This window comes from Acomys minous, assembly GCF_964271855.1.
Source record: "Acomys minous genome assembly, chromosome: 13".
Taxonomy (NCBI): Eukaryota; Metazoa; Chordata; class Mammalia; order Rodentia; family Muridae; genus Acomys; species Acomys minous.
This window is the reverse complement of record NC_140495.1, coordinates 88,381,810-88,408,871: the sequence shown is the minus strand read 5'-3', so window position 1 is coordinate 88,408,871 and position 27,062 is coordinate 88,381,810. Positions and strand designations below refer to the sequence as shown.

Genomic DNA, 27,062 nt, shown 5'->3' with positions numbered 1-27,062 from the left:
TTATGGCCTATAAAAGAGTTGAGGGTGGGAGAAGAGCAGAGGACAAGAAATTCAGGCTCTGGTTTCTGGCCTTACAGCTGTCTATAGCACAACTGTCTCAACAATTGTCAAGGATGCAATTACCAAGGCAGATTTGTAGCTACTTTTTGGGTGTGTAGAGTCTAAAGTGTCGTTGAGACACCCATGAGGTATCAAGGTGATTTGTTTTGGACCCAGGGGCCTCCTTGGAGGTGGAATTCCCTTAGCAGCTGTGGCCAGGGCTAAAGAGGCCCTCAGCCTGCCTCCTACCCACAGGGGAAAAATGCTGCCGGGGTCCAGCAGAGGCTCAGCAGCTCCTCCAGCCTGCATGGAGCCTGTCAAATGCACAGTGATGGAGAGCATTTCTCTGCGCAGCAATAGATTTGGGCCCAGCAGTTGGCTGTAAGTGCTTTCATCCCTGACGTTTAGGCATAGTGCACTAGGGGCAGTGGGAGAGCTGGGACAGAGGAGGGAGCCCAGGGGACAGGGAGCCACAGCTCTCAGGAGCCTGCTCTGTGCCTGAATAAGTGCAACAGCCCTGCGCCTCACATTGCACACATGCTGTCACCAGGCAGTCTGCAGGGACAGAGTATCCTTGCATATTGGGTGAAGACAACCTGTGGGTCGGTTCTCAGAGGCCAGTGGCAGAAACCTGGTCCTTTCCCTGCACGTGTCTCCATTGTCTGCTTCGTGTAGTAGCAGGCTTGTCTGACCAGACACACACTCTTCCGTCGTCAGCAAGTTCTGGGGAACAGGATCTGAGACCTGTGTTATACCAGGCTGGATGGAAGACAGAGCCCCCTGGCTGGGAGTCAACACACTGGGGAGCCAGGGGAAAATCCAACATGAACTGGGTGCCGATAGCCTTCTCATAGATCTTTTGGGTGTGATACTGAACCAGGCTAGGGAAAGCACTGTACACCCCTGAAGGAACACAGGACAAGAGAAGAGTGTACAGTCTCCAGAGTGGTACCTAGGCTTTATCTCCTAGGGGGAGCACTATGGCATAGCAGACTTCACTAGGGAGCAGTGTTGTACTCACCTGACTTGATATCAGCATGCCTGTCTCATTGAAAAACTCACCTGCTGGCTGTACCCAGAGCCCAGGCACAGCCTTCCAGGGGTTTTTGGGAAGTTAGCTCTGAGGTTAGAGGGCCACTGCCATCTTGCCCGAGAGTGACACGCTGCCTGCAATCACTGTAATTGATGGCTCAGGAGGCAGAGACAGTAAATAATTGTTCCACAAGTTTCTAGAATGAGTGTAATTAGTACAGTTAACAATGTTAGGTGATTAATTGGCCCATTTGGTGCCAGTGTGAATAAAAGAGACCATGCGTGGGAGAAGGAGAGGGAGCCCCCGCCCCCAAAAAAAACCCACCACCAAACCATGGGCTGTAGCCACTGAGGATGAGCCAGGATCCCATCTGTAGAGCATCAGTGTCCTAGGACAAAGGCCGATGGCAGACCATAAGGCAAGGCCTATGAATAGGTCATATCCACAGATGCTCAAGGGTGGGAACGCTGGATGTGGCCGCCATGTTGCTCTGACCATCAGTCAAAGGTCAGCGTGCTAATGGTAAGTGGAGTCTTACAGGAGAGGAACAATTTAGTTGGGTCAGAGAAGCCCAGACTTTGGGTTTGCTGGCCTCTGAGGAAGGTCATTGAGTGGCCTTGGCCACTGAGCTGAAGTGTTTTGGGCATCCTTGTTAGAGGAGACCGGATCTCATTTCAAAGGCTTCTATGGAGGGACATTCTGAAAACAGGTACCAAGCAACTTTGAAATCATGTGACCACTCCATTCAACCTATTGACACCAGGAGCTTGGTGTTGTTGGGAATCCTGGGACTCAACAATTGACTAATAACAGCTTTCTTTGACTACAAAGTGGAGGAGAGGCAAACTGTGTGCCAGCCACTCAGAATGTCAGCTCCATTTGAGTTACTCAGGCCAGTCCTGCACTTTCTTCCAAGATGGTCTCTTAGGACCTTGCTTATTGTGGTTTCTTGGGACCTTGCTTATTACCCCCAGAGAAACAAAAAGTGGCCTTGACTGTGACTGTGACTTCACGGTGATCAACTGGAGGGTGTAAGAGGCAACCAGGAAGACAGCAGTAGTCACAGCTTCTGGGGTCCCCAGTGAGGCCACAAGCAAGGGAGGAGAGAGCTGAATGGAACTGCCAGGTGTACCCAGCTGTCCCCTGCTGTACACAGGATGCTAATCCTTCCTGGGCAGCAAGGAGCTTCTCTTACAAAGATCTGGAGTCTTGGAAGCTGTGTGCTAAGGCAGCGAGCATCCCAAGCATGGCTCCGACTCTGCAGAATGGGACATAAGCACCTCGACCTCCCTGCATGGTTCTCTTTTCCAAAGAGTACAGAGAAATGCACTGTGGACCAAAGAGAATTCTGCTTGGAATTCTCCTCCATAAGGCGTCTGAAGTCTTCAGGTGCAACACTAAGATCAGCCTCACTATGGGAGATCCTATAGCCCAGGTGCACCCGAGGGCATCCACTTCTGTTAATCCCTTCCCCACATTCCCAACCTCAGGGCAGAGTGTATCCACTGGACAAGCTGAGTTTCTCAGGGCCAACCTTTATTTCATTCCTGGCGTGGGAGGGGTTCCACCTCTGGGGAGAAGAAAGACCCTGTACATAGGGAAAGGGATGGCAGGCATGAGCCAACCCTTCGGCACCCTCCTCCCTGCAAAGCTCCAAACACAAAAGTGTAGAGCGTACACACATACACACACATCTGCAAGTCAGTATCAAGGACCAGAGCGGAGCACAGACCTAATGATTCGTGATTATTATTTGAAGTGTCCCACTGTTACAGATTTATTTGTCATTTCTTGTAATAACACCGATGGTAATGAATTCATTTGTATTAATGTGAGTGTCACGCGGACTTCTGCGCAGATTCTGCATTAATTAATGTACCATTAAAACAAAGTGTCGCCCAATTAATATCAAATGGAGGTGAGGCTGCCAGGGTCCTCTTCATCTGGGTTTCATTTGAAATTCATGGTGTTAGCACTCCATTTAATGAAAGGCAGTGATTTCTATCCCAAGCTCTCCCACTTCCTATGGGACTGGACAGATTACCAGCCTGGGGGTACTGACTGGTGACAAAAAGGAGGAAGGGTGGGAGGACATTCTTGTAGGATGTCTTAGTATCCTTAAGTCCAGGTGGGGTCAGAGAGAGCTTTGAACTTTGTTCCCTGGGTGATGGTCAACTTGACCCATTGAAGAGGTGCCTTCCCTACTGTGTTCTTGAAGCTGTACGTATTCAAGGACTACCTTTGGGCAGGCTTTCTGGAGGGCTGCTTGGAGACCATAGTCTGCATGTGACTGGGCCTCTGGATGTGTCTGAAGCCAGTTGGTCATGGTTATCAAGGAGGCAGCCCCTACTCTAGGCCTTTCACAGGCTCTGACTTCCCTAGAACGTCAGGGGCAAAGGCCCTACCATCTCAGCCCCTAGACTGTATCTTGGGACAGTTCCCAAAGATAGCCTTGTTGGATACTCTCTCCCTCCAAAGTAAGTTGTTTAGGTGAGTGGGTCTCCTGGCCACCTCCAGGCAAGGCATAGAACCCGAGGCTGCTAATCCTCGGCAGTGATGAAATTGGTTGCTAGCCAAGCTAAATTACACGATGCAGAATTCTTGTGTCTGCAGGACTCATCCCAAGGGGTTGTAACAGCCATCAGGGAGCTAAGGAGGCTGAATCACTGGGTACCAGGCTTCTTTCTGTCTTGCCTGTGATGCCTTTTACCCTCCTGAGTTCTTCCTTTATGGATGGTTTGTTGTGGGTCTGTGCCCTGTAGGCTTGGTGCAGGGCGAGCCCCTCTGGCAGGGTGGAACATCAGCATCTGTGTTTTCATGTCATCCCTGAGAGTGTCATGCATGCCTGTATAGAGTGAGGCTCTTTAAACAAGCAAAGAAAAAGTTGTGGCTTTGTGGATTTCTCCCTTCAAAATCTGCAGCCCTTATGGGTTCTGAGGCTGGCCACAGAGGAAGGAGCTGGTTTTTCAGCAAGGGTGCCTCCAACTAGGCATCAGGAAAAGCTTAAGTCATGCCTCCTACAACAGGAAGAGTGTAGGTGTGCCTTGTCCAGGACTACACTGGCGCTATGCAGCTGCAGGTCCTAGGGTTCTGGCTCTGGGTTAAGGCCCACACCTCTCCCCAAGAGGATGAGAATGATGAGTGGTTGTGCAAGCCACCTTCCATCCTTGTTAGGACAGAGCAGGGCAAAGCCAGGGAATAACCACTTCCGTGACCATCTAAGTCACAGCAGCCAAAGCCCTTCCTTCTTTGAGTCTTGGCTTTCCCAGCACTAGCGTGGGCCCTTGAGCTAGGGTCTGGATTCTTCAAAGGATGTAGGAGACTGAGGCTGATGGTTTGACACTGGTACCTTTGCAGAGATCCCCGGCTAGTTCCAACCAGCACTGAGTATAGGCATCTCCTCAAGTGTTTTTTGTGTTTGTTACTCCCCTCAAAATATGGTCTTTTTGTTTGTTTGTTTTTGTTTTTGTTTTTCAAGACAGGGTTTCTCTGTGTTAACCTTGGCTGTCCTGGACTCACTCTGTAGACCAGGCTGGCCTCAAACTCACAGCGATCCACCAAGCCTCTGCCCCCGAGTGCTGGATTAAAGGCGTGCACCACCACACCCAGCTCAAGACATGGTCTTAAGTAGTCCAGGCTGACCTTGAATTTGCCAACTAGCTAAAGATGCCCTTGAACTCCCAATCCTCCTGCCTACAGTCCCTGAGTGCTGGGATTACAGGTGTGTGCCACCCTGCCTTGTTTCCAATTTCTCTCCACCTACTGAGATTTAAACCACCTTCCTCTAGTCACCAGGACCCAGGGAATCCTTTGGTCATCCTATCCTTCCTATCTCAGGGCCAGTGCCAACCAGAACTCAGCAACCCTGCATCCAGTGTGAAGCCTTCTCCTAGCTTTCCCTTATACACCCCGCCCTCCTCTGGCTCTGTCCATCTGCACTCTCCCCAGGTGACACCAGCCCACCTGAGGAGCTGGTAGCTATAGCCACAGAGTGGGAGGGTAACAAGCTGCAGCACCCTATGCCACCTTGCCCCTGCCTGCCTCCCAGCCTCTGTTGGATTCTTCACTTACCTCTGCTGTGTACTCTGCCAGGTCATGATGTGGAGGAGCCAGAGGGGAAAGGGAGGAGGGAGACTGAAACCTATTGCTTGAGCTGTCTCTTTATTTGGATCCATTCATTAGCAATAGCTTCCTGAGCTGTAAGGCCCACCCTGAGGGAATTTACATATTCATTTGTTTAACACCACTCATCATCAGGGGAAGAAATGAATTTAGGGCTGGGAGACAGAGCCCCTTTCGATTGCTATTGGGATGCATGCATGCGATTGCTATTGGGATGCATGCATGCGATTGCTATTGGGATGCATGCATGCATGCATGTCTGCTTGAGAGCAGGGCAGGGGCCTCAGACTTTAGTGTCATCCCCTCTGATTCTAACCCTCCCCACTAGAAGTGACATTTACAAAACACTTTATAGTTCCTAGGCCTTTGTCTGCACAGATGGGCAGGATTCACCCCATGCCTGCCCCTGGAGGTCAGAGCCTAATCTTTCTTAAACACTTACTTAAGCACCTTTCCAGGGTGCTTCCTGGAACACTTTCCATGGTGTTTTCTGTAGGGAGCAGATATCCTTATTGTGTGCATATCACTGTTAGGAAATGGGGCTCATAGAATCTGCCCAACTTCCCTAGAATACATAAAGTGTGCAGCTGGGACTCCAGCCACAAACTCCCTCATAGCCTCTCTTTCTGCGTTTTCTTCTATAAGAAAAAATTTAATGATCTCACTCCACCCTTTTTTTTTTTTTAAAGTTGGAGAGATAGGAAATGTGTACGTGGTCAAGGCAATCTTGTTCCATGTTTTCCAAACATGCCCACGACCCATGGACGAATGAGCTTGCTCGGTCCTGGTAACTTATCCATCTACTCCCAATACTCCCCACCCCACCCCCCCAAAGAACACAGACACCTGTCACTTATAAAGCTGGGGCCTTAGAATGGTCTAAGTCATTTATATGGTTCCCTTGACCATCACTGACAGTCCCTAGCACTCAGCCAAAATGGCAGCGTGGGTCCTAGCTTCCCAAGGTCCCCTTGTCCATTATACATCTGATTCTGGGTACTGGTGACAGTGCCATGTGATGATTAAAAGCTTATGCTGGGGTGTGAGCATTGTCATATGGGTCTGGGGTCCAAAGGATGGAGGGAGCTGTTATCCAGCTGCTGTGTGGACTGTCTGAGATGATACATTTAGAGCCTTATACAGGAAATCCCCAACAAAGAGAAAGCTGCAATTGCCCCAGATCCACAAAAGCCTAGGGAAAATAAACTTCTAGGAGACTTCATGCATCCAGAATCTGCAAGGCCTCAGGACCACCTGCAGCTCCCACCTCTGGTCCAGTCCCTGGACTCAGGTCATTTGTTAATAAGACTCCCATTGGCCTTATGCACCCACTGGATTCTTCACTTGGAATTTTCTAACTAGGTAGGAGGGTGTTAGGATTTTGTTAGAGCCTTTGCTTGCACTTGGTATTTTTGTTTGTTCATGGTGTAGGGCATAGAGAGCCCCAGGCCTCACCCATAATGGTCAGGGGCTCCAGTACAAAGCCAAATCCCCAGGGAGCCTTGATTCATGATTTCATCCTTCATCACGCAATGAGTAGCCCTCATCTGAACTTCTTACAATCGGGAGTGTTCCTGATGCTTTTCAAGTTTGCCTGTGTTTGCATGAACTTAGCCAGTTGAACACTCCTAATCTGAAAATTTGACATCCAGAAATATTGTGAGCCATCTGCTGATACCCAGAAAGTATGGACTCTGTGGCCATGTCAATTCTCTCCATCTATACTCCAGCTATGTCCAAGGCAGCACAGAGATTATAATAGCAATTTCCTGGTTGGGAAAACCAAGGTTTCACATACATCCACTGATGTCCTATAGCCACCAAGGAGGACGTCATGAAGAGGGCCATAGGACAGCAGCAAAAGCATAGCCCAAATGTGCACACAGTTGTTGCTAGGTTTTCCCATTCAGGCCAATGGGCTTGAAGGTGATGTTCCACAGATGGATCCCTCTGTTTCCTTGGAAACCAGAAGCTGGGCTGAGACAGGAGGAGGCCTCTAGCATCCAGTCACACTAACAGCTCAGGACAGGGCCGCAGGGCAGCAGAGCCAGATCCCGCAGGTCTTGCCTCCAATCCCTGTTCCTCCTCTCCAGCCCTAAAGAAGACAAGATAAGTCCAGGTCTTAGCTAGGCAGCCTATTGCCTGGTGTTGAAACAGTCTGTTGTGAGACTGAGAGTCTTGTGGGCACCAGGGCTACATGACTGGTCCCTTTCTTTCTTTAAACGTATGGACTTCAGGCAGCTGCTAGGCAGGTCTACCAGCTGCATAACTCCCTGGTGCATCGGTCCCTGCACTGCCACATGCCTCTCTTGTGTACCTGCTGGTCATACAGACATCCCTAAAATGTGAGCACTTTGGGGAAGGACTCTGTCATTCACATTCTCTCTAGAGAGGCTGGTTGATATGGAGTGAGGAAACTGCCTCCAGCTGCCTTAATGGGGAAAGGTGGGAGCTGGGGCCATGTCACACTCCAGTATCACACCTGGCTCTGAAGAGCAAGCTCTGAGATGGAAGTGAGACACCAATGCCATTGTTGAAGCTTCACCAGCCATAGTGTCCAGCATTCATGGGGTAGTCAGGATCATGTGTCCATGGGGCCGAGGAAGAGGTCTCCAGCCAAACCTGAATGCAAGCGCGAAAGCCCCAGTAGAGCTAAGAGCTATAACCGCTGAACAAAGCAGGGGTCTCATGGGATTGCAGTGAACGACAAGTTTGGAGACTGAATGCTTGGTCATATTAGTGACATTCAGGGCCTGGAACTTTGGCCTTGGAGATAATAGAAGAGCCAGGATGGTACCTGAGGAGGAAACAAGAAGATAGTAGGGTGCTTTGAGATAGGAAACCTGCCAGGATTTTCCACAAGGGATAGGACTGAAAGGAAGAGGAATTCTCAGGAGGATAGCCATGGCAAGATATTTTTTTTAATTTTTCATATTAATTTTAGTCAAATTGCATATGAATGAGCTTGCATGTCTTCTAGTAAAGTGTGGCTTCTAATAAAAACAGCAGTGCCCTCTTCCATTGTCCCCCACTTTGAGACATCCTCCTCTAATCTCTGGAATTTACCTTCTTGTTTTTAGATCATAGCCTTGTACATTGTTCACTTTTAGATATTTGCTAGTGACTTTTCAACTATAGAAGAGAGAATTTGACATTTATACACTCCAACCTACTCCTTTCCACACACAAACACCAAAACAAATATACAACTACCCACGTATACACAAACACCAACACACACCACTAAAATTCCCCAAGGCATAATTATTGCTTTCCCATTAGCTAAAACAGCATTTAGTATGTTTAATGTAATGATTATGTAAATGTTACTCTGTAATATAAATGTTACTATGTAATATACTGTATTTATTTATAATTCTTCTTTTGTTTGTCCTAGAATTTATTCACTTCTATTATATACTTTCTTGGTTTCTATCATCATTTTGATAGACTAAATCCTTCAGTTATTTGCAAGAAAAAGAATTTATGGGGAAATTTTTTTAAACTTTTTTTCTGAAAAAAATGTATTTTTCATTTTTACTCATTGATAATTTGGCTGGGTATAGAACCAGTTTTCTTCAATCTATGAATTTGTTTCCTGCTCTGTACTTCAGCTTATAATGTTTTACTGTTAAGTCTGTTGATCTTCTGTGTGTAGGCTTTTGTTTTCTCTCTAAAGTCTCTAGGGTTCCCCTCCCCTCTATATTCATATTTTGAAATGTCTCAGTTGTATGTCTTGGTGCAGGTCTCTCTCTGAAACATTCTGGGTTCATGTCTCTTGGGCCTGGAAGGTTTTCCCGTTAGCCCTGTGTGACAAGCTTCCTGCTGGTACCTCTCTGTGAATTCCTGTCAGTTGGGCCTTGGGTTGGGTCTAAGCTGTTCCCCTAATGTTCTTACTTTTCTCCCCCATGTTCATATTTGGGTTACTTTACTTTGGATTTTTTTTTCTTCATTTCCAGATCTTCTATTCAATTTCTTTTTATTTGTTTAATTGCTGTTGTCTTCAGCACTGGGGATTGAACCCAAGGCCCCACACAGGCTAAATACGTTCTTTATAACTTAGTTACACCCTCAGCCTCTTGTTGTCTCTTCTCATGTGGAGATGGTATCTCATTTAGGTGTCCAAGTAGGCCTTGAACTCTTGATCTTCCTGCCTCAGTCTCCTGAACCGACCTTTAGTTTCTGCTGGGCTCTTCTTCCTCCTGGAATGATCATACTTCAAAGAGGCTCTGTCCTGACTGGATTTTCTGAGCACACGTTGCTTCTTACTTGTCTCCCTCTTCTCTACCTTCTCTCCCTCCCTGCCTCCCTCCCTCTCTCCCTCCCTCCCTTCCTCCCTCCCTTCTTCCCTCCCTCCAAGACTTTTGAAACAGACTTCTGCTATGTAGCCCACACTACTGGCAGCAAGTCCTCCTACCTCAGCCTCCCGAGTGCTGAAATCCCAGGTGTGCACCACCACACCAGGTTTCCACAGTTTCTTTGTGCATGAGAGTGACTGTATGTTGCACTTCCTGCCCTCTCATCAAAGGTGCTTGGGGCATGTGGGGGTGGGGCTTGTTAACTAGTAGCCTTCAGGATTGGGCAAGACTGCCCACTATTGCTTTTAGGGACCCCTGGCTTGCTCCTTATTGAGTTTTCTCTTTGGCTGGTTTTCTGTGTTCTTCTGGGATGCCTATCTTCTGAAGGCTGACTAGCACGCCTCGAGGAGGATAGAGAAGTAGGAAGGTGAGAATCCACTCAAGCCCTTGCCTCAGATCCCAGCCTGGAGTCCAGAGCCTCCCCTAATGAAGCCCTCCAGCAATCTACAGTCTGCTGCAGGGACTGGAAACCCAACCTCGCTTGGGTCTATAAGATTTTCCACTTCTCTTCCTGTCCTCAGCCCTACACATCCCCTCTCCCCCCATGCAGTGTGATGTGGAATCCACAGCTCCTAGGCTTTTCCAGGCATAGCCTCCTCACCTCCTAAGGCATCCATCTGTTTCCAGTTTCCACAGCTGCTTTGGCATCTCTCGTCTGATGTGGTCTCCTCTCCTGTTCTGTTTGCCCTTGTGGATTTATGCATTTTTAATTTGCTTATTGTCGTCTTGGTGAGGGGCTGGGACCAAAACAGAAATAAATGAATGTGTTCTGCCTGCCATGTTTGCCAGAAAGTCTCTGATTCTTTAACAATATTTGTCACATGCCTTCTACAGACAAGAGATGGCATATGGACTGAAAAGGGGGCCAAGGCAGATGGCCGGAAGAGATAGTGAGTGTAAGTGCAGGGCGACTCCAGCAGGTCACAGTCAGGAACCAGGTGGTCATTCAGTAAGCATGTTTGTAAGTGTCTACACAGCTTCCGGCAAAGGCATTGCATGCTTCATAGTGGGGCTCAGAGCTGTATAAATCTTCTGGGAAAATTTGCCCATTTGGGATGCTAGCCCAGCAAAGTGTCTCCCAGATGCATCAAGTTATGCACATGCCACCTGCTAAGAGAGAGAGAGAGGGAGGGAGGGAGGGAGGAGAGAGAGAGAGAGAGAGAGAGAGAGAGAGAGAGAGAGAGAGAGAGAGAGAGAGAGAGCGCAAACAGACAGTGGTCAAAATAAGAGATTCCACGAGATGAGTTCTCCTAGGGCCCTCCATAAACATGGTCCACAGATGTATACATATAGGTTCGTGCCCACATAAGAGTGCTCCATCACCCAGAGAGCTCCAGAGAGGCCAGAGCTGCCTCTATTCCTTCATGATCCTTTGATTGGGTATTTCCACCTGCCCCTCCTGTGGCCATACTTTTGATCTCTATGAGCCAGGACTACAGTCCACATGTACTATAGACCCTATCCCTCCCAATAGGTGACAATAGGTCCCATGGTGATAATAGAGATGCCACAAAGATCTCTGGAAGTGACACTTCGCCAAGGCACACCATGGAACACAAAACACAGGTGTTTCCCTGGCCCTGAGAGCCTGACTATCATCCATCCTGTTGACCCCTCTCATCATCTGAGAAAATGCTGGGAATTCGAGGTGTTCTGTTACCTCTGAAATTCCTTCAGGGCTAAAGTGAATGTCCATCCATCTGTCCTGTCTCCTCTGACCTAGACCAGCCCCCTCTAGCCACTCCCTTACTTCTCCATCTTATCCTAGGGATGCCTCCCAGCCTCTGAGTGGCTCACATATATTCCAGAAGGGTCTTTTCCCAACTCAGATCCACCAAGCCACCTGCACCTTGTCAGAACTCCATCTGTCAGGAATTTATTACTAATGCATTTTCTAACAGGCTCTATAATAAGATATTAAAGACTGTAGCTGCATCTAGCAAGCATTCCATAAATATTAATAATGCCTTTAGAGATGGCACCTAAGTAGGGATGGTAGCGGGTTTGGCTGGATTTGGTCAAGGGTACAGAATCCATCTAGCTGGGGAGGGTTCCCCATGATCTGTGTGATGCTTTCCCCCTACCACTTGTCTTTATTTTTTTATTTTTTTATTTTTATTTATTTATTTTTTGAGACAGGGTCTCATGTAGCCCAGGCTGGTCTTGAACTTCTGATCCTCCTGCCCCAACCTCCTCAGTGCCTAAATTACAGGTATGCACTGCCATATCCGGATTTATGCTGTGCTGGGGATAGATCCCTGGGTTCTTTGCACTCCCTAGGTAAGCACCCTACTAACTGAGCCACATCCCTAGCCAGGTGTCTTCTTACTTCATTCCCTCTGTTTACAACTTTCCCTCCGTAGTGTCTCTTGGTCTCTGTCCCAACAACCATGGCCCTGGCTCTTCCAATACATTCTTCCTCTCTGATTCCCTTCTCCCTTTGGGCCCCAGCTCTGTCGCTTTCCTTGTCCTCATCCCACTTTTTTTCTTTGTGTCTCTCTGTTTGTCCTTCTTTCTCTTCATTCTCTCCTCTCTCTTTTCTTCTCCAACCTTCCACTCATTGTCTCCCCTCCCCCCTCATTTCTCTCCCTGGCAGTGTATTGCCACCCTCTCCCCCCTCACCCCCACCACCCCGTTCCAGTGAGCACCCTAAGCCACCTCCAGAGAAGCCCGGAGTGGAATGTAGCTTACCCTGCATGGGAGAGGCAAGCCATTCATCATTATTATTAACGAACAGGATCCTGAGCACGGCAGAACTTTCCCGGAGTCTATTCCCTTGTCACCCCAAGGAGTAGCAACAAGATTTATTTGTCTCAGAATTGCACAGGGTGGCCCATTTACAGCCGGCCCATCACAAGCGATGTGCTGCTTAAATGGGGACTGGAGGAGGCAGAGGCCTGCCCTGCCTGTGACCTATGTGGTATGGGCCATTTGCTCAGAGGGACAGCCTGGGGTTTGAAGGGGACGAGGGATATAGAACCATCCCTCCAGGTGGACCGTGACTTGTGCACAATCAGGCTGTTGCTTGCTCACTCTGTCACCTCGCACAGCCGTGTGAATCATTGCAATGATCTGTGTAGATCTGCATGTTCAAAGGCATGTTCGGGGATAGTGAACACGAAGCTGTAGCCAGCGTTCACTGGGCCATTTATTCCTCTCTCCTTATTGCCTCTGAGGCGCAGTTTAGCCGCTGTGACCGGGTGATTGGCTCTCTGCGCTGACTGTAGGTGCTAAAGGGGAAGAATCCCAGGGGAGACTGTGGCAGTGTCTGGGAATCAAGAGCATGTGTGTGATGCATGTTCTAGGGGTGTCAGGTGGGAGAAAAGAGCCAAGACCCAGAGAGCAAGATGGTGTCCGTCAGAGACGCCTCACAAGTCAGCTTCCACACAGTGGCCAAAGGAGTGTGCGAGGACCAGTGCAGGAAGGGCTCAGCTCACCTCCTCCCTCCCTTAGATGGACATTCCCCTCACAAGCACATGCCCATCCAACCCTACGTGGGTGACAAAGATCTCTCCATTGTGATTCCCTTGGCAAATGGATTTAATTCCCAAGACCCTGTCTGATTGGCCTGTGTAGGTCAGGTGGTTTCTCCTGCACCAATCAAATACATGCTGGCTCTGAAGTTGCTTGGTATGTGGCCTGGCTTCAGCTCTTGAGCAGAGCTGAGGAAGGAGAGTGGATGATGAGGCGTGTTGGTATCTGTGGGAGGTTGAGAGAAGCCTCTATATGAGAACCAAAGTGCTTGACTTGCTGTCACCCGTCAGGAGCCATGGTGAAACCTGGAGCAGAACGTATTATCTCTCTAGGCTCATTTTTCTCATCTGTCAAATGAAGGACCTGGCCTGGATCATCACGAAGCTTCCATGAAGCCCCTACATCCAGAATGGCCTATAGTCGGATCTGGCCTTTTGGCTTAGGGACTTCCCTGGCCTCAGCTGACCTCTCATCTTAGGTCCTATTCTCTCTTCCTCTTACGGGCTCTGCACCCCTGTAGGGTCTCCTTAGGTTCTTTCCCAGCCATATTTTTGCAGGAACCAGGAACCAGATTTTCCACTTGAATTAAAAATAATTATTGCATTTATTTGAGTGTGCACATGTACAAACACACACACACACACACACTCACACATACACACAAACACAAACACACGTGCAGAGGACCACTAATGGGAATTGGTTTTGTTTTTCTATTCTGTGAGTCCCAGGAGTCAAACTTAAGTCATCAAGTGTGGCAGCAAGTACCTTTACCACTGAGCCATCTCTCCATCTGTCCAAGTTCATGATGAAGAAATGTACTTATTGGCTATGAACCTTTTAAGGGCAGAGGTGTGTGTGTGTGTGTGCGCGCGTGTATCTCTCTGCCTGTGATGCCATTTCATTGATAAAAATGGCAGCATTAGTCAGTGACCACTTGCTGAGTGTTGCTGCATGTTGCATGCACTTGGTCTGGCAAGGAGCGTATCCTTTTATTCACACCTCATCTCATGTAACTCTCACATCATCCCCGAGAAGCTGGGCCATTAACAGTTCCATTTTACGCAGGATACAGAAGTTAAACAGCTGATACCTGAGGTCTCCTGGTGGGAAGATCTGGATTCAGAATTTGGGGTTCTGACTCAAGGTTCATGCTCTGAGCCTCTGGGATTCATTGTCTACAGAGACCAGATGTGCCTAGCCCCAGAGAATCTGCTTGTGCTGAGCCTGCAGGCCTGTGCACCCATCTGCGTGCCCCACGGAGCAGCAGCTGGCGCTGCAGAAGCTCCAGTGTGTGTGCTGATCCTTGGTAGAGCGTGGTGCCCAGGGCCTGAAATTCAGGAAGTCAGCATTCTCTTCTCTCCAATGTCTGTCCATTCTAAGTTTATGAATGGCTTTTTGCCAGGGTCATTAAAAACCTATCCTAAGTTATGCAGAAATTAAGTGGGTTTTCACTGTATGAGACACAACCCAAGGTCAAGTACATACAGGGCTTCTCTTCTCCTCCAGTGGGGGCCTCACTCTTAATTCCCCAGATCTGATGTTCAGAGAGCCTGAGAGCCTTTGTCCTGGACCACGAGGCATGGGCAGGTAAAATGTCATTATCTCTCTGAGGCTGATGTCTGGTGGGGCCATATTGCTGAGCTGAACTTTATGCCACAGAAGGCTAGTGTCTCTATAATGTGTCTGGGCGTTCGTATGCTTTGCAGCAGGGTGTGGGCATAGGGAGTGGAGCTGTAGGATGAAGAGCGTCATGGTAAAGGCTGGTGTCACTGACCCCTGCACTGGGGTGGCGTGGGTGGGTGGGGCTATAGATTTGCAGGTGACTGTGACCAGCAGGCTCCCACAGGAAAGAGATAGTCTTTGATAGCACCAATAAAAGTGTGTCTGTGAAGTGGCCACTTTCCAGAGGGCAGTGTGTTAGTGGCTTTCCAGGGCTGAGACAAAATGCCCAAAGAAACCACTTTAAGAAGGATGGAGAAATGGCTTCCTGCATAGACATGAGTTTGCTTCCTAGCAGCAGCAACAACAACAACAAAAATAAGAAAGGAAGGAAGAAAGAAAGAAAGGGAGGGAGGGAAGGGAAGGGAAGGGAAAGGAAAGGAAAGGAAAGCAAAGGAAAAGAAAAAAAAAACAGATGTAATTATCATCCTGGGGCCAGGGGGGCAGAGGCAGAAGGATCCTCAGTGTTTTCAGGCTAGCCAGTCTAGCTGAACCTATCAGCTCCAGGTTCTGTGAGAGATCTAGTCTTTAAAAACAGAGTGATTGAGGAAGACACCAGCACCAACCTCTGACCTTCCATGCACCCGTGCATATACACCCACACTCTCACACGCGCACACCCAAGCAGGACCGCATGGGCAGACGTCCGTGCACAGGAAGAGAGAGAGAGAGAGAAAAGAACGAACCCAACTTAGAAGAAGGGAAGGTTTTATTTGGGTTCCCAGCTTAAGAAGTTCCTGCCCGTGGTGGCTTGGTTCTGTTGCTGTGAGCCTGTGGTGATGAAGAGCATCGTGGTGGGAAGCATAAGACCGAGCAAGTTGCTCACTTCATGGTGGCCAGGAATCAGGGAGAGGGGGAGGGGGAAAAGGAGGGATGGAAAAAGGGAGAGAGAGGAAGAAGTACCTAATTTCCTCCCAGAAGGCCCCACTACCTCCCAGTAGCACCTCGGGCTGTTTATCAAGCCTTCAGCACAGGGTCTTTAAAGGACATACATGGAGTATCCGATGGGTGGAGGAAGATAAGGCCTGTTGAAGTAGCCTGGGGCTGGCCATGGAGGGCTATGTTTTCCACCACAAAGGCTCAGTGGGGACAGCAGGATGCATATAGGTCAGAGCCTTCCTAGGGGGCGGGGCTACAGGGCTGGAGCTGGAGAGATGGACCTTACACTCAGGCTTTTCTCTTCCCTCCGAGCTACTGCCAGCCCTACCCCCACTCCCAGTTGGCAAAGCTCATCATCAGGAAGCCAGCAAGGAAGGGCATTGTGGTCTGTACCAAGGAGTCTATGCAGAGCAGGTGCAGAGGTGCAGGTGCAGAGGGCAGGGAGGCAGACAGGGATTGCCCAGCATGGTGCCCACGATGCACACTGGGTTTCTTGAGACTTCCCTGCCCTGCCCTTGGGTGGCCCTGCTTCTATAGTTCTAGCAGGTGCTTCTTCCGTCTCGGTGCTTGGATGCTGCGAAGTCTACATTAGTGAGCTGTGGGTCTACCCTCTTCACACTAGCCCAATGAGATAGTATTCCCTTTAGCGTACAAAAAGGGTATTAAGGAACAGAGAGCTTAAGTAACTAGCCCAGAGACACATAGCTGGAATTCTAGCTGATGTTCTGGCCACGCCTGAAACCCTAGCACATGTATCCCAAGAAGCCAAGTTGAGGAGGGCAGATCTAGTGAGGAAGGCCTCGAGCTGTGAGAAAACTGGGTTGGAGCAGTACAAATGGCTCCACACAACTAGGAAGTTCCTGACAGGCAATCCAGGCAAACCCTGTGTGGGATGTTCTGTGCTGAGGGTACCAGGAAGCCATTATGGTGAGTGGGAGAGGAGCTTCCCACTGCTGTCTCCTGTCCCTATCGGCTGGGGTGTGACTACTGGGGGATGTCCCATCGGCTCTATCCTTGGTGGCCAATGGAGGAGAATTGGTCAGCTCCAGTTGAACCATAGCCTGTGCTCTCTAGGTTGACCCAAAAGAGCCAGGGCCAGGTATGTAAGGAATCCTGCTGTGTAGATGTTGCAAAGAATCAGCAGCATTTGAACCCAAGGCCTTGCTCACCCATCTCCTCGCTTGTGTGGCTTTGGACCAGTTGCGCTCTCTATGCCCCATAGCTGGGTTTTTATTTTCCTTCTCTGCAAAGAGCCTCGTCCAAGTGTTTTTTCCTCCAATGTGTCCAGACCTGTCTACAATGTAGAGAAACCCAAGCAGCCCATGATGAACCAGGGCAGGAGATGAGGATGGATGGGGGTGGGGGCTATAGTGCTGCGAGATCCATCCATGATCTCACCGGCCGGGTGGGGGTGGGGGATTCACTGGCTAGTCTGTGTGCCAGACACCATCCGAGGCAAGGCAGACAGAGCCTATGGGATTGCAGGCTGTGAGGGAAGGTGAGAGAGCTGGCAGAGGCATCCAGATCGGGGTGGTGGGTTTCAGGGTGTGGCATATAAAGAGTGACTTTATGCAGCCTTCTTGAGGAATGTGGACGCCCCATCCTAGCCTCATGCGCAAGTGGCCTTAACCCAGCCACCCCGAGTCAGAAAAGGACGGTGGGGGCAGGGTGGGGATAGATATGATAAAACAGAAGAGTCACAACATCCTGGAAGGCTTCTAGGAGGTGGAGGCGGTTCAACCACATGCACTCTGCTGTCATGCTGCCAAGACCCAGGAGTGGTATAGGATGCCCGACCCCTTGGCATCTCCAAGCCCCCTCCCCCCTGTGCCTGAACTCAGGTACACACCTTCCCACTCTTGCCCTTGACAGGTCCCCACAGGCAGGTTCCTAGTCACCCTCCAGGGCAATGTACTGCAGCTTGGGCAGCCAAGAGGCACTGGACAAAGGAAGCGAATCCACCAAGAAATGGGTTTGGGGACCGAAAGGCCCCTGTTCCAGGACTCTGGGATAAGTGGGCCGTCTTTGGAGCCAGTGCTCTTACAGCCACCAGGAGGCCATCAAAAAGGGGAAAGAAGAAATCATGCATTTTACATTCCTCCAAACCCGCTTAGAATGGAAATGACAGGCCGATTCTGTGGGCTGCAGGGGCGCGGTTAAGCGCGGTTAATGGTCTTTGCTGGGCGGAGGAATGGTGCCTGGCGGAGGCAGCTGCTTCTGGTGAAAGGAGACCCATCCTCTTGTTTCCTTTGCTCTCACCCAGAACACGCCAGTGGGGACACCCATCTTCATCGTCAACGCCACTGATCCTGACCTGGGTGCGGGCGGCAGCGTCCTCTACTCCTTCCAGCCCCCGTCTCAGTTCTTTGCCATCGACAGTGCCCGAGGCATAGTCACCGTGATCCAGGAGCTGGACTATGAGGTCACACAGGCGTACCAGCTCACAGTCAACGCCACGGTGAGTCACTGCCCTGGGCCTCCGGTGCCTACCGCCTGCCATTTCCCTTTCAGAAGGAAACAGGGTATTCCAAGGAGACTTGATATAGCCTCATGCCCCTCGATGGTTTACAATAAAGAATCAATCTGGTGATGGTGGTAATGGTGACAGGTGGTGTCACTGTGTCTCTGGGATTGTTCTTGGCATTCAAACGGACTTTCTATTAGCCTTTAAACGGCCCTACCTTATTAGTATTGTTGAGATGCCCATTTTACAGATACCCACAAGAAGACTGAGGTGCAGGGGCAATTCAGTGGCTTACCCAAGTCACTGCCAAGCCCAACTGCAGAGCTCACGCTGGGAACCTCCTAAGGAGAGTAGGTGCAGGTGCCTCTGGGACACAGATCAGGGTTATCGATGCAGCTGTGTCCTGACACCACCCAACAAGCAGGGGCAGGGCAGTTCAGACCTCCGGACCCAAACCCCTTAGTGTGGTAATGCTTCTCCACCAAGGAGTATCCACTGGGCTAAGCCACTTGCCCAACCCCAGGGAATTGCGAGATGAGTCCATTCAGGCCAGAGGAGGAAACTTAGCCCATTTTCTGGATGACAACATTGAGGTTCCCACAGTTGATTACTAGAGGGGGAAGTGATAACCCAAAGCCAGGTTGTCCGACTCACAGTCCTGGGCTCTAGCTGCCATATCCCATGGTCAGGAGCCTATAGGTCTCCAGCATGCAGCTGGGCCTTTGATATGATAGGTGTTTGTAAGGGCCTGAGGGCTAAGCAAGTCATACTTTAAACAAGGTCCTGGCCCTATGCACCCTCGTTCCAGCTGACACCTGGGAACACGGCTGCATCACATGTGGCCTGCAAAGCTAGAATGCTACACTTTTGTCCTTCACATCTGTTTGTGGAGCTTATACTGTGAGCAAAAGAAGTTACAGGGTCCTTCTTACTCTATGGCCTACCAGCCCAGCCCACAGCACCTAGCCTTGGCCCTCCACTGCTGCAGAGAGGGCACCTGCCCTGGCCCCATGAGGCCGCAGAGAGGAGAGTCAACCCCGGGTCCCACCTGGCAGCTGACATCCCAGATTCCTGCCTCTGACCTGGGTTGCGTTTTGAAAAATGGAGCTTTTACCTTGGGCTTGGCTGAGACCTGGAGAAGCCTCCAGAACCAGGAAAAGCAAACTTCTTGTGGTTCTCTGGGAGGTCCCCTCTGAGGTTTCTTATTTTCTCTCCTGGTTACATATTTGTAGGGAGTGGAGGGGACTTGCAAGTCTGGGATCCCCTTTTTGGGCACACCCACTTGCAACTTCTGTCCACCCTCCCCCCTCCCCTTCACCACATCCTAGATATGTACCTGGGCCCAGAGGCATGCAGGTGATCACTTCCTTTCTCTATGAACCCATCCTATGGGATAACCTCTACCCAGCACACAAATGGCTTTGAGATGCAGGGATAGACCAGAGCCGGGCATGTGGGTGGCCAGGTCCATCCAGAGGCCAGGCTTGTGATGGAATGACGAATACAGCGAGATTGCTGGTAATGTACCCACAGTCAGGTCCTGAGCTGTAGAGGGAGGGGATGAGACTTCCCAGAAGATAACCTCCCACTTACCCCTGGAACTGGTGAGTGGCCACTGGCTACTGTGCGCTTCCCCCACACGATAGTTCTGTAGATGGTCCTAGCAAGAGAGAAGACAGCCACAGATCTCGGGGCCATTTCTGGGAGCCATGCATTGGTTTGCCAGCCATATACACCCTTATCCATCCCTCTTACCTGTCATAGAATCCAACATGGGCTACCCATCTTGAGAAAGAACATTATTGTAGCCTCAGGGGTTGGGTACCTGGTAAAAGTACCACCTGGTACCTGGTAAAAGTCTGGTAGCAGCAAGCCAGAATCACCAGCATCCTCTTCCCAAGTGACCAGGCCTGGGGGGGGGGGGGCTCCCAGCATGCCTCTTGGTCTTTCAGGCCCCTGGCTAGGTACTGTGCATCCCATTCCTGGTGCTGCCAGCCTTCCTTCCTATGCAAGCTTACACACATCTCTCATGCCTCCCATCTCCGACAGTCCTCCTATGTCCTCCCTGACTGTCCCTGAGGTCTCTGAGGGTCAGCCAGGAGGTCATCTTTCCTCCTATGGGCTTCAGAGTACCACCTGTGGAGGGCAGAGGCCAGTGCCAGGCTTCACACATTGTGGGGAATGCCCCAGTGGAACCCAGGCCTAGTTAACCTGGAGAGGCACAGTTGCAAGTCCCAGTAGCATTTGTAAGCCCAGGGACTTCAGGGGCCCATTCGATGGGAGTCTATCTTGCAGGCTGGAGGCTGGCTGCTGTGGGGACACAAATCAAGGCTGTTAAAGACACATGTTTCCATATGAAATGACTGGTGCTTGGGTCCTGGCTACTTCCTTAGCAGTCTCTCTCTCTCTCTCTCTCTCTCTCTCTCTCTCTCTCTCTCTCTCTCCCTCCCTCCCTCCCTCCCTCCCTCTCTCTCTCTCTCTCTCTCTCTCTCTCTCTCTCTCTCTCTCTCTCTCTCTCTCTCTCACCATCTAAAAGCCTAGCCTGTAATAACAATGCATGCAAAGGCAGAGGTGTGGCGTAGGGACTACCTTGGACGTGACAGTCCTTGTTATCATGGCTCTTGTTACTTGGCTGCACTGGACTGACACTGACCTCGGCCTGCTGAGCATTTAGGGTCTTAGAACACAGACATTGGTGTTCCTTTCTTAGTGGGATTTATAGGACCAGGTTTCTGAGTACAATGGCTTCACATTGCCTACCCTGTCCCAGGGGCATTCAGCACCGCTTTCTGGAGGCCCCAAGATGGTACAGGCCCTGGAGCTCCCCCTGGTGGCTTGATTGGAAGTCACAAAGCAATCTTTCCTTTAGGCAAGGGGCCCCATCATAGTGCCTTCTGTCCTGGAATTTGGGAGGAGGGGCAGTGGTCCTGAACATAAGATGCTTAGACCAGCACCTTTCCCATCCAAGCTGGTGGTCCCACCCACCTGCCATTCAGGAAAGTTAATCTGAGGCCACAACCCTGGGGCCAACAACTGAGCCTCAGGTCAAGCCGGCACTGTAGCAACATGTTCTCTATTTTCTTGAACATTTCAGGGACACCAAAGCACCTTAGAGCTCTTGAACCTCCCTGTGGGAGTGTAAGAGTTCATGTGTGTGTTTGTGGATGCAGGGGGGTCACACGCCACAGTCCTATGTGTGTATGCATGTGTGTTGACAGCATCCTTCTAACCCAACAATATGCATTCTCGCTCTCTGTGTGTCTCCCAAGGATCAAGACAAGACCAGACCTCTGTCTACACTGGCCAACCTGGCCATCATCATCACGGATGTGCAAGACATGGACCCCATCTTCATCAATCTGCCCTACAGCACCAACATCTATGAGCACTCTCCTCCGGTAAGCTCTGGCCCCCAGCCCCAATGGTGGCCATTCCTCACCTGTAGTCCCTGTGAGGGGCATTGAAAACCCCAGGTACCTTGCAGGTCACACTATCTTCCATGTCTCTCCTGCTCCCTGGAAGATACCATGGGACAAAAAGATAAGTACAGATGGCCATAGCAGACCTGATTTAGACAGAGTCACGAGCAGTGACACAGATGCCCATGAGTACTCCGGCCTGTGCTGGGGATGGATGTGGGCCTACGCTCAGCCAAACACTTGCTTAGTCATGCCCTCCATGGGCCTGCTGCCCCTGTTGGCCATGAGTACCACAAACAATGACACAGATTTCTTTCTGTTCTGAGGCCCCTCTCTCAGTCCAAGCCATTCCTGGGGCCTCATGGAGCCATCTGCCCTCCCTAATGGCTCTTTCTTTTGGGGAGTGTCTCAAGTTCAGGTTTCGAGGGAGGCACCTGATTTTGTGTTTATGTCATCAGCTTATCCTTTGGTTCCCCTACAACAGTGATCTCAACCTTCCTAACGCGGCAACCCTTTAATGCCGTCCTCGTGTTATAGGGACCCCCAACTATAAAATTATTTTTGTTGCTGCTTCATAACTGTAATTTTGCTGCTGTTAGGAATTGTAATATAACTATCTGATATGCAACCCCCATGAAAGGGTCTTTTGATACCACATGCCCGCCCCCCAGAGGTCATGACCCACAGGTTGAGAACATCTGCCCTAGGGCTACACAGCTGCACTTGCTATGGTTGGGGGAAGGTCTCACAGGACAAAATAGGTCATGGTCCACTCCACAGGGCCCTGACAAAACTATGAGTGGGTCTCGCTGACTTGGCAGCCACTTACTCTGTACAGACTATAGTGGAATGCTGCTAAGGGCTGATGAAGGAGAGCGGCGTGCATCCCCAAACAGACAGAAACTCGAACGCGCATCTTGGGGGAGTGGTATTTGTGAAGAGAAAGGAAGGGATTAGCTCTGAGGGAAAGTAGGGAATCCCTGGAAGCTGGCCATGTTCAGAACCTCACATTGCCACTGGCATGACTCAAACATAAGGAGAGGTGGGTGTGGACAGAGTTCCTAAGCCAGCACAGGCTTGGGGAGCCTGGTCCCGTTTGGATACTACAGTTGTTCTGACTGCAGGTGTCTTTGGCACTAAAGGTGTGGAGCTGGCATTTGGTCACCTGCTTTGGGGGCCAGGTACGGGGTGAAGGGTCTCAAAAGCAAGGTGCTTATCCTCTTGCTACCACGGATGTCTGAAGATGCTTGGAGAGCAAACCGAGCCATCTCAGGCTCACTCTTCCCAGCTTCCCCTTTCGTGGTATGCTAGGCACACCAGGTTCCCAGCTTTTGAATTCCACTCTGCACACGCTCAGCCTGCCCATATCCAGGGACTTCCCTGTCCTTTCTGCTGCCAACCCCAGCTCTGCCAGGCCTGTGTCTCAGCCTCAGGCAAGACCTGACTGCCATCTTCAGATGATTTCAGGCCCGCCACCTGTCTCCAGCCCTGGGCTTTTCCTCCTGGGTGTTCAGAGCTCAAAAGTGACTTGACTAGTGTCTGCTGGTATAATGGCTCAGCAGGGACAGAGTCTTTGACAGGCACAGTGTAGTGACATTTGAATGAATAAATGAATGAATGAATGAATAAACAAATGAATGAAGACAGGCTCTGATCATACCAGCCCTCTTGTGGTCCTGCCACTCATGTCACCCTTGTACTTGCTCTCGTCACCAACCCAGAGACCACCTGACCTTCCGTTCCCAGCACTCTCCCTCCTTTCTTAGACCGTTTCCCTGGAATGTCCCCACTAGTCTCAGAGTCATCCACCGCTCCCCACTGTAATACAACTGACTACTAAGCTAAGTACCTAATCAGTCAACCCCGGTCTAGTGCAGTGTTCACATAGGAACATAGACTGCTTTTAATCCCTGAGTAATCAAGATGCCCCCATCTCTGGATCATCTTGGGTCTCCCAGCACACTGTGTCAAAGAGTGTGGAGGAGATACTTAAAGCCAACTGGATTGGTTTGTACTGGCATCGCATTGGTTGGGTCCCAGAGGAACCCCAAAAAAGCCCCCACACTGCTACCTCCACGTTCCCAAGGAACGGCACAGCGTAGGAGGTTCCTGAAAGAACCTATTCTTACAGACATCAGACTGTGGTGGCTGGTGACTCGGTGGGGCCGTTCGCTGTGGGGTGCAGCATTCGGCCACTGCTTCGTGAGCTAGTCACAAGACCGTGTATTTGACACAAGCTGCCTCTGAATCCCCATGGCAATGCCTTCGTAACTTGCACAGGTGTTCATGTCAGGCATCAGAGTCTTCCCTTGTCCCTCCGTGCACTCATTCACTACTTCAGCCTTATAACCATGTCCCAGATAGCTATTGGGTGTCCCGTATGTGGGGCCTGGGCTAAGTAAGCTACATCCTTCTTTTCTAAAGGAGTCCAGTGTCTTCCTTCACTCTCTCTCCTCCTGCTCACTCTGCTACTTGTCACGTGATCGTCTTCTCCTAGCTCAGAGGTCTTAGCATTTCATCGTGTGCTTGTGTTGCCCATCATCTGGCCAGTTCCGAGGGAGCGACCGCACTCATGCTGTGGGGCATGATAAGCACTTTTACAAGGGTTGTGGTCCAGATGAGGAAGGCAGACCAAACAGTGAGTTGGTATCCAGCCTCTTCTGGGCATCAACCGGCCCTCTAGCCTCCGTGTGGATCTTCCTATTAAAGAAGGAGCCCCCCACTTCCCCATCCCCTACAGCCTTTCTCCTCCAAGCCGGCTCCCACATGCCCCAAGTCTGATGTCTTCAGGGTGCTAATCAGTTTCCACGCCTTCATCTGGATCTCCATGTTTCTTGAGTGTGGCACACTGATTTCACACACATTCCTTAGCTGGGCCAGGGCTGAGAGACAGCGTGGCTGGTTCAACACCCCAGGCTGGAGGACCCAGGTGTACCTCATGACCAGCCCTGTCTCTGCTGCTCTCAGGGGCCCTATCAAGACCCTGCCCTGCCCTCCCAGCTCCCCCTCTTTTATCTGTGGCTCCCAGCATGTATGCCTCTCTCTATCAGTGTATCAGGCTAGCAAGCTTCATCTAAAGTGTATATATTACCTAATAAAATCCTTCTTATTTGGGATTATTGCATCAAATTTTAATTTCCTCACTCGAACAGCAGCATGTCGGCCTGCCCGTCAGTGAGGGGCCGACGGAAGGTGAAAAGAGCGGATAGGCTGCACAAATTACTGCCAGTGATGCCTATCAGCCCTTTGACTGGAATTGACTGGAATTAAGGACTGAGAAATAGGATTTTCTGCCTCAGAATCTGCTGTGGCAGCTCTCATTGGAAGTCCCCAGTAGCCCCCGCCAGCCAGCCCCCACCCCAGTAATGCCCCCCCCCCACCTCCTCCAAAGCAAACCGCATGTCACCTGTCACCTTTCAAATCCTTAATCGCGTCAGAGAAATGGGGGCTGGGGTGTCCCAGCTAAGCTTACAGAGAATGTGATTGGTAGTAGTCCCTGAGGTCCGGCACAGTACAGTCTGGCCCTTGCTGCAGCCACTCACAGGGGACAGACTCCTAATGAAGTCCCTGGCTTGTGCCCCACTTCCTGCCCACCAGGCAGAGTCCCTGCCCTCCAGTCTCTACTAGAGTAAGAAGCTTATTCCTTCCATCCCCCAGTTACCTGCACCCTGCTTGCCCACCACACCTTGTTAGCTTCAGCAAACTCTTGAAAGGTCTAAGAATATGTCCTCCTTTGGGGGTCAGGAGACTCTCTGCCTACCCATCATGCCTAACTAGCGCATGGAGATGCTCACTTAACCGGCTCTTTCCCAAACATAGAGAAAACTCCTTAGCTTGAGAATGGAACCTTTCAATGGGGGATGTGGAGGGTCCGGATTAGCTGTTTAGAAATGTATGCATAGTCCCAGTCAAGGCACCCAAGGTTATATCAGATGTACACCACAACTCTAGAGCCCAGTTCATTTATATTTCTTGTATGTGTTTGTGTGTGTGTGTGTATCAGTTGCTGGACAATGGAGCTTATTATACCCATTTTATGGCTAGAAAAACAAGTAGGAGGTCCAGACTTACAGGAATCAAACCCTTAGCCACCTCTCTGCTTCTCTTCCTGTCACAAGAGGTTGGGACCTTGCAGGTCTGTGTACCCATCACCTCTCTGAGTGGAGCCTTCCTTCCCAGAAGCCCACCTCCTCCCTACAACATGAGTGCCTAGGAAAGGGAAGAATCCCTCAGCAGGGGCCTGTCTGGAGCAGTGTCTCCTAATCTCCCTCCAGGTCATGCCCCTAGGGGCCTCCCTTCCCACAGAGCCACAAGCCCAGGTGTGGACTCATCCTTGGAGTCCCAGCTCTGTGCTGGCAGACTCCGCTTCCTCCTCGTTCCTTGTCTTTGGAAATAAGTTGCAGTATATTGAAAATATAATCACTGAGACTCTGAAACAAGAGCCGTGGGCTCCCAGGAGCCCCCATACCTCCTTGTTAATTCCTTCTCATAACGTTTCCAGGCCTTCTGTCTGCACTTGTATTAAAAGCTCAGAGTTTTATTAAAAGTGGATTTATTTACCCAAAAAGAGATGAAACCCCAAACCTGATTGAGAGCCTGGCAGAGCTTGCTCGGCGGAGGGTTGGGTCCAACTTTGGCTGGGAGAGGGCCCCCTTATCCTCATGTCCCACAGAGCCAGCTAGCCTCTGCTGAGTGCCCCACCCCCACCCCAGCTGCATAGCTATGGTGTCCACAGACTCTCTGCCCACAGACTTCTCTGGACAGGCCAGCATAGCTGCCTTACCCTGTCCCCTTGAGCCCAGCCCAACCTACCTGGGATATGGCAAGACATACATCTGTCCCTTAAGTGTGTTGTTTAGTAACTCAACCCTGGGGCTCTAGTTATCTTTAGGCTTAGTCACCCTGACAGGTGGGCCCCTGCTCCAGTGGCCCATGGGCAGCTCAGAAACCCTCTCGTGGCATACATATAGGCACCCAGGCAGAATGAAGCTGCCCCTGTGTCTAGAAAGCTGTTCTGGAAGCTGAGGCTTTGGGATAACCTTGGGACTTCCGGCTGAGGACTGACCGGGTCTTCCCTAATGAATAGTGAATGCGTAGGTAAGCAGGTCCCCAAAAAAGAGCCTCCAGTGGGGTGATGGGGGGAACCTGTATAGGCCCTTTAAGTCTAGAGTTGTGCTTCCCTTTGGCCTCCACAGACCCCAAGTCAGGAGCTCTGCGTGCTCCACAAGAGGATGCTTGGGAGGGCAAGGTGACCGGTCTCCCGTGTGACTAACCCGTGGCCCCTGATCAGTCTAGAACACATGGCTTCTCCAGGGATGGCTGGCACGTAGGCCAGTGCTTAGAATAGTTCCTGCCACAGAGCAGGAGCTCTGTGACATTCGGAAATGACATTAGCATTATTATAGCGGAACCCTGCGGCGCCCACGGTACCTGGTGGACAGGAAAGTTAGAGCCAGAGCATTTTAAACATGAGCCTGGCTTCCCGTTCACTTGCTCCCTGCTCTGGGACCTCCAGGAGTCTCTCAGCTTTCTGCCTCTGTTTCTTAAGGGGC

At 50.5% G+C, this 27,062-nt stretch overlaps 1 protein-coding gene across 1 annotated transcript in view; it reads left to right on the top strand.

The window, feature by feature from the left end:
* The window catches only part of CDH23 (cadherin related 23), a 382,149-nt gene that overhangs the window by 131,218 nt on the left and 223,869 nt on the right, over positions 1-27,062 (top strand). Inside the window, exons 7-8 of the mRNA XM_084751804.1 lie at positions 17,891-18,085; positions 21,361-21,489. Of these exons, the coding sequence (XP_084607930.1) occupies positions 17,891-18,085; positions 21,361-21,489 (324 nt within the window). The remainder of the gene's footprint in view (positions 1-17,890; positions 18,086-21,360; positions 21,490-27,062) is intronic.